Raw genomic sequence first — 8178 nt, 5'->3', positions numbered from 1 at the left:
CGCGGCACGCCGGGACTCGTAGTGCGGCACCGGCACCGCCCGCCTCGCCTCCCGCCCTCAGCGCTGCTCCGGCATCGGTGACAAGCTCTCAGCCGCTTCATAATAATATGGCTGCGGGAAGAGCTAGGCCGGGCGGTGCCTGGCCGGGCTGGGGAGCAAGAGGATACACAAACACATATTCACGGAATCGGTTAGGTTGGAAAAGACCTCTGAGATCATCCAGTCCAATCTTTGACCCATCTACACCTTGACACCTAGGCCATGGCAGTAAGCGCCATGTCCGGTCATTTCTTGAACACCTCCAGTGATGCTCCACCATCTTTCTGGGGAACCTGTTCCAATGTTTAACAGTCGTTCCTGCGGAGGAATTCCTCATCAGATCCAGCCTGAACCTCCCCTGGCTTGAGGCCTCTTCTTGTGCTGTTGTCCAAAAGAACCCAGATTCATTGCCTGGTGTGCAAAAAGTCAAGAATTAGCCACTGTGGCCAACACTGTCACAGGCTGTCCAACCCCCACCTTATTACAACCTCTTTTCAGGTGGTTGTAGAGAATGAAGAGGCCCCTAAGCCTCCTCCAGGCTAAACACCCCCAGCTCCTCAGCCGCTCCTCATGGGACCCTTGGTCAAACACTGACTGCTTACTCTAGTGGTCCCTGTGCTGGGAGAGTCTTGGGAGCTCAAATCCACAGTGGAGGCACTGAGGCAGCCTCAGCATTGCCAGCAGCTGTTCGGCTGAGGGAGGGGGCACAACGCCCCAGCAACAGGCAGCAGTGCACCTGCCGGTCCTGGGAATGTGCCAACGTGCCATAGCCTTATATTAGCTGCAAAATAACTCCTCCGATCCCATAATTCGAAGGGACATCTCTAACATTATTGGTTATTCCACAAGCAGGCAAGCATAGCCTGCTTGCTTTCCAGCTTAAATAACACAGTGGCTACAGCAGCTTCCTCTGTTCAGGCAGCCAGATCTTCACTGTACCCGTAACAATCTTCCACAGGGAAGGCCTGTGGATTTTATGTAGATGAAATTGCATGTTTCCAATATTCAAGGCATACAGAAAACTCACCTGAATGTCTCAGGCACACTGCTGCTCTGGGGCTACCTGCTGTACTTCTTTCATAGACTGAGTCACAAAGCATTTCAAAGACAAGGTTATATTTACACAACATTGATGAAAGACAAGAAGAAAAGACAAAAATCAATTGTCTGACCTGCTGCTCTAGTATCTGGAATGGCTCCAACACTTTAGGCATTTACACATCCACAAGGCCTCTAAGTCACATCAGCAGACCGTGTCTTCATTCCTGTCACAGCATTACCCTTTTGGACGCTCTTGGTTAGTGTCTCCTGAAAGGCTGCAACCTCTTCCAGAAAGCTTCCAACGATTGCATCTTTTCTGGTCATTAAGTGTGGCACTGCAATTTTGTGTTGTCATCAGTGAAAGCCTCACAATTTCAGCAATGTTTAACTTTGGTCTGTAGTTGCAGAGTTGTAGTTATACTGATAATTTCCAGCAGTATAGCAGAAGCATAGCCAGAAATCAGTAGTCAAGAGCTGATCCATTCCAGTAGTGCTGACAAAGGTTTCTTCTTGAGTATTCTTCTATATGAAGGAAGATGGAAGACGTCCATTTTGGGGCTCCCTGCAATATTAGATTCATTACACCATAGAAAAAGGGGGCAGAGATGGGCCCAAATGTTTTACATACTACTTAAAGAGATGCAACCAAGGTGAGAAATCACAGCTCCACTACAAAGCTACTCCAGATTTGTGGAGACAACTCACTTTGTAATTCCAGCAAGTTTCTGTGTGCAGATACAGAGGCATCTGATCACAGAAGCAACACAGTTCTATGTATTTTCTGCTGTGTACTAGCTTATGATTCCCACAAGGAAATCCTTGTACTGTACAGGATGAGGGCAGCATCCTATACAATGAAGCAATCATCCAATACAAGCAAGACAGTGGTTCTACTGATGGACAGATAAAACACTCTGAGGATTTTAAACTCAAGGACTGAGTGCTGAAAAAATAAAATGGCAATAAACTGTCTGAAACAAGTAAAAGAAAGGAATGAATTTTCATTTAAAGAGTGAGCTTCAGGAATATCTTGTCCATAGGCATAGTGGGGGTAAACAGAGTTATTTCAAAGTCAGTGTTTTCAGGAGCAATTTGTGACAATGTGGAAACTTCTCAGGATTCTTTACTTTCTCCTGGTCAGCTGCAGTGTTACACACCTGTATGCAAATGCAACGTGTGCTACTTGTGTGTTTGTGTGTGAACCTCTGACAAGTACATTAGGTCTTAATTTCCTTCCTAGGAAATACTAAGTAAAATTAAGGCTTCTCTGAATTTTCTCGAAGACGCTTATGACTTAATTGTCATAGCTTCTTTAAAAGATTGCCTAAACTCAGGGATGATGATGACTATGGTTGACAACTTTGATTCTTAGCTGCTTTCTCAAAAGGGCATTTTTCACCCATGCAGAAGACAAAAATTCGTTGCTGTGCATTGGAAAACTTGAAATTAACTCCCTTCACGACCGAAGACCACTGTAAATTTCACCTGTTTTTTTTCTTCCAGTGCAAGACACTTTCTAAAAATCTTCTCTATATGGAGCTGCAACTTCGAAAAAAAAATAAAAACCTCCCTAGCCCCTTAGAGATTGTCTCCCAATACAAAATACTAAAACTTGATATGCTTGAGTATACTAGTCATGATTACAATATAAGACTTCTGTGGTACTGTTTCCTACATCAATTTATTTGCTTTAATAAAGACAATTTTTACTCTTCAGTGCCATTTGTACCTCCTGAGGACTGCATACACATATTTGCAGGTACGTGTGCTCTACTCAGACCCAAGTTTGAAAGAGTAGAGTTTCTAATGTTCCTGACGAATGTGACCAAAAGTCTCCTAATGGTGGGATATTAAGGCTGGTGGCATTGAGTTGTTAATGGCTAAGAAGCTAATTCATTAATGAGATTGTAAAGATCAACAAAAGCTTTAATTTGAAGCTACAGTCTGTACTGCTTGTTTTCAATGACATAGTCTTTTTCTGCAAGGATTTTATTCTGGCAATGTGCGCTTTTAGAACATCCTGTAATGACAAATCTTGTAACTTAAATCCTAGTTCTGAGAAGCTGCAATTGAAGGTACCACAGAACTTTTCTTTTTATTTTTTAAAAGCTGAACCACATACCCTGTTAGGCTTCCAGGCTATTTTTAGGTGGTTTCTATAAAAAGATTTTTAGGAGATAGTAGATGAGGTCTACCCCCTCCCTGACGCATAATGTTCTGCAAGTGTATTCTTAGCAGCATGTTCTGACAGATTACAGCTTTCCAAAGGGAGATGGGAATTGCTTAAGGACACTCAGAAGCGTGACTACACACTTCTCCAGCATGTCTGGAGATGGGGTTATTAATAACTGCCAAGGCCCTTGCCTGCCTCAGCAGCTTGTAGACAGCAAAGAGGGGAGTCGCCCAGTCTGTATTCACTCAACAGGAAGGCTGCTCTTTCCTTTACCTCTGGAGATACTATGGAGGCACTACTGCTGAGTTCCAGACCTCTGGGACTTCATGTCTCTGGAAACCTGGAAAGTTTTGTTTCTAGGTTGCTCTCTTATTGAAGATAAACCACCAACCTGCTCTTACTCCAACAGTCAATTACAAACTTCTCCAGGAAATGCTCCAACTGATCAGATGGCTGAGCTATAGTCAGGCTGCAGACACTATGTAGTCATGAGGGCAGGACTATGTTGGTTGGCTCTGTTTTAGAAGAACAAATTTATAAATCAGAGATATCATCTGTACTAGCGTGGGTTTTGTGTGAGCAGTTGCACACACAGACACACACACATGCACAGCCCTTCTGAGAAATGGAAAATTAGGACCTGGCTGTTCTAGCTTTTTTGCTGCAGTGGCATATTTAGGAAATTGTTTCTTAGGAAAAACATTCAGGTTAGATCATTGTCAAACTGAATATAATACACATTTATTGTTTTAATAGAAACCAATGTTTCAAAATATTCCTAGGAATAAGCATTTGGCTTCCTTTATTTCCTTTTAAACTGGCAGGGTACTACACAATCCTACCTAGAAGTGGACCTGAATTTGTGAATGGATGGATGTGTTTCATTGCAAAGGTTGTGTCTTAACAATGGGGATGGATGGGTCTCTACTCCTGAAATGCTGTATCTTATATAAGGTTAACCTATAAATGTAGAAATCAAATTTCTAATGAGACACTGTAGTTTAGTTATGGTCTTAATTCTCAAGTTTTCTCAAGTTACATTGTAGTCAGACAGATTTCTGTTTTAAGTCAGTCTGTAAACACCCAGAGTAAACATCAAGGCTTATGTTAGTAGGCCCTCTTTATTCTTTAGCATATCTCACACCATCTCATCACTGCTCCATCCTGTTACTGATAAGGAGGAAGCTGACACTGTAAATAACAGATGACAAAACTACAGTGCCTCAGCAGTCATATGCAGCCTAAATTATTTGTGTTCCTGTTGATTACCATAGTTCAAGGAAACAATATTGTCTCCAAGCAGCCACTTAATGAAAAAAAAAAATCAAAAATTATTTGCTACAATGAAGGCTCCTACTCATAGCATCCCATTTTGATGTTCTAAGTTGGTAAAACATATAACTGGTGGGACTTTTTTCTTCTCTCAGTACAGTTTCACCCAGTCCTGCCAGTTCAGATAATTCTGAAATTGTCCAATGACACTTAAAATTGCTGAATGAAAAACACTGCACTTCTGTGCCTTAGTTTCCCCCTTTGTACATAGGCATCATAGCAACTGTTGTGAAATTACTCTGGGATTTACTGAACATTTTTAATACAAAATTTGGATATTACTGTGAATATTCATTCTGTATGTGTACATACATACATCTGGTTTTTGCTGTAGAACAGATTTTCTACAATACTTGGCAAAATATGGAAATGCTTTTATGCACAAATAAAGAATCTGGGGTTTGAAAGAGAGTTGTAATTACGGTAAAACTTCTATAAGACTGCAAAGAGGGCTAGGAGGAGGAAATAAGATTAGTCAGCCACAGGCTCAGCTGGCCTGGATGTACCCACTCAGTGAGTAATTCGGTGGTAATTTGATGACACCAGAAGCTGTCACAGGAAGATGGTCAGCAGCTGTATTGAATTGTTCTGGCTGTATTAATTGCCTAATTGCAATTACTTCTTCCCTGCCTATAGGAGCATTATAGAACACTTTGTTGGTGAATAAGGTGGTTGCCTAGCTTTGCTCTTAGAGCCACGGTAATCCTGGCAGTGGTGTGATAATCACAGATCTGTGGGAGGAGCACTGTGCTCTCTCTCCATCCTGGCCTTTGCAGTGATGCAATGGGATGAGATCGGCTCAGCCAACAGAACAGGTCGCTGCTGTGGGAGGGGATGGTCCTACACCTGCACCATCCCACTCTGTTTCCTGCTGCTTCTCTTGTGCCAGCTCTGATGCCTCAGGGAGCTGGTCAGAATAGTAACTTAGCAAAAAAAAAAAAAAAAAAAACAAACCAACAACAAACCTCTCTACCCCAGTAGACAGATACCAATAACAAGAGTGGATCAGGAACACAGGGCAGGGAAAGGGAGCAGGACCTCAGTGCTGCCTGCAGCTTCTCCAAAAGGCTGAGGGGCATCCAAAGCTGAGTTAATTACTCATGGGCACTATCAGTACAATTTCACTCCCATTTCCATTACCTCTTGTTGTCTGGGGCTTGCCAGACCCCACTGTAAGACGAACCAATTCACCAGTCCAGCAGAGGCCTAGACTGAATGGCTGTTTTTCTGCCAGGTTAGTGTATTGCATCAGCTCAGCAGAATGAACAACGGGGAAAATGCCATGTATAAGGAAGGAAGGTAGGAGTGAGATGGGAAAGGGAAGAAAGAAGACTTCTTTTTAAGAGATTGACTCAGCTGTTTGGTCTAACTTAACCTCAAGTATGTGGTTTCACACTGCCCCTAAAGCAGGGAACTATAGACTGTCCTTTTCTCACACCCTCAGGTATGAATTCCTGTCCTTGTTTATGCCTCACCTGTACAGCTACAGCTGTGTGTCTGCCTGTGGTTCACAGCAGCTCACCCAGGAACCATTTGCGCTTTTGATCAGCTCTTCTTAGGTGAGATCATGGTGTGAGCTGAGGGAACCGTAGTGTGTGGCAGAGCAGGAGGGCAGCAGCCCTCTTAGCAGCAATGCAAATAAAAAGTGGTGTGCCCTTGACATGAAACGACATGCCAAGGCCACTGTGGAGGCAGGCCTTGGTGGAGCTGGGCTGTAGGAATGAATGCACACTTGAACGGGGACTACAGGTGACAGTCTACAGTTGGTATTCTGGAGTAGCCAGTTTGGATGGCTTTTCCAGCCCAATACTCAGGGATACTCTGCAGCAGCCCTTCTAGGAGCTAAAATGGCTTAGGGGAACAATCTAAATATTTGTAGATATGACAACAGAAATCAATGTTTTTGTTCACTGCCATCTCCTCATCAAGTGGACTTCAAAATCCCTTTCATAAAAGAAGCCAGAAGGAGAGGTATAACTCCCAGGATGTGACAGACCACTTGTTGTGCAACAAATGCTGTCAAAACATAATAAGCCAGATTAACTTGCTGCAGTTTCCGACTGAAGCAAGATTCCTGGTCTACGACACTTGAAAGGGGCCACTGAATTCAACACTGATGAGCATTTATTGGAGCCAACCGTGCTTCACTCTGTTGCTGCATCACACAGACTTTCAAGAAACTTTTGGCCCGTGTTTTCTTCCATGTATGCCAGTCCTTTAATGGACAATATTCTGGGAGAAGTGTAAAAGAGGGAAAAAAAAAAAAAAGGGGTGAAGACAGAAACAAAAAAAGAGAAATAATTCAGCATGCACTGTAACAAAATATATGATTTTCCAATTACTTTTGTCTTGAGGGTATGGCCCAGTGAGGATGCTTTGATATCTAAATAAGTGTTGGAGTCATGGAGTCTTTCTCCTGGATTTGCCATTGCTAGAGAACTTTACTGTTTTACCAGAGTACACAGAAATTATGTCCTGTTTTAAACTGGAAGAAAACACTTGACAGGGAATGATATACATATCATAGAGTTCTATTCCTGGCTGTGCTGCTGGCCTGCTGAGAAACTTATGGGAAATTAGTTCATTTTTCTGTGCTTTTGTTTCCCATAAAAATGATGTACATTCTTAGATGTTACTGTTACTATGCAGCTGTCCTAGTATGCTCATGCAGTGTTTATACTCCAATGCTTACAATATTCCTCTTTCTGCTGAATAAGGAGGTTCACTAACCAGGTGTTATTAAGACAAAGATCACAGAATTGTTAGGGCTGGAAGATCTTATTTCCAACCTCCCTGCCAAGGCAGGGTCACCAGGAGCAGGTGACATGGGAACACGTCCAGGTGGGTTTGGAATGTCTGCAGAGAGGGAAACTCCACACCCTCCCCAGGCAGCCTGTTCCAGTGCTCTGCCACCCTCAACTTCAAGAAGTTTGTCCTCATGTTGAGATGGAATTTCTTATGTTTTAGTTTGGGACCCTTGCTCTTTGTCCTGTCACTGGGCACCACTGAAAATAGTCTGGCACTACTCTCTTGATACCTACATTTGAAGTATTTTTATGTATTGATGAGATCCCTTCTCAGTCTTTTCTTCTCTAAACTAAACAGGCCCAGTTCCCTCAGTCTCTCCTCGTCAGAGAGATGTGCCAAACCCCTCATCACCTTTGTGGCCCTTTGCTAGACTCTATCAATAGCTCTTTGTCTTTTAGGTACTGGTGCTCTAAGGGAATCTTTGAGACAGGTTTAGGGGCACTCACAGAAGCTAAAAGTCAGGGACGGGCAGGCGTTTCGCGCTGCCAGCGCACGGCCCCGCAGACCACGGCTCCACTGTGCCCGTGCCGGGCGCTGCCCCCGCGCGCCGATCCCTTGATCCTACATTTCCCGGCGTCACGCGCGCAGGGCGGTGCCACAGGAAGCGCGGCGCGGGTCTTTCCGGCCGTGCGCGCGCCCCGAGCGGAGGCGCGCCCCGAGCCTGCACCGACGAGACAAGATGGCCGGGCTGCCCCGCAGGATCATCAAGGTACGGCCGCGCGCCCTGCCCGCCGCGCGCCGCTCCGCCATGCCCCGCCGGCAGCGCCGGGCCGGGGTCCCGCGCG

The 8178-nt window shown here is 44.4% G+C and overlaps 1 protein-coding gene across 1 annotated transcript in view; it reads left to right on the top strand.

The window, feature by feature from the left end:
- The first annotated feature begins 7985 nt into the window (after nt 1-7985).
- Nucleotides 7986-8178, top strand: part of UBE2N (ubiquitin conjugating enzyme E2 N) — a 19249-nt gene continuing 19056 nt past the window's right edge. Inside the window, exon 1 of the mRNA XM_041409817.1 lies at nt 7986-8102. Coding sequence (XP_041265751.1) covers nt 8073-8102 — 30 coding nt within the window. The 5' untranslated portion in view covers nt 7986-8072. The remainder of the gene's footprint in view (nt 8103-8178) is intronic.

The sequence above is a fragment of the Onychostruthus taczanowskii genome, unplaced genomic scaffold (assembly GCF_017590055.1).
Source record: "Onychostruthus taczanowskii isolate IOZ18803 unplaced genomic scaffold, ASM1759005v1 scaffold31, whole genome shotgun sequence".
In the NCBI taxonomy this organism is placed as follows: domain Eukaryota; kingdom Metazoa; phylum Chordata; class Aves; order Passeriformes; family Passeridae; genus Onychostruthus; species Onychostruthus taczanowskii.
The sequence above is the reverse complement of the archived record's forward strand: the minus strand, read 5'-3'. Positions and strand labels throughout refer to the sequence as shown.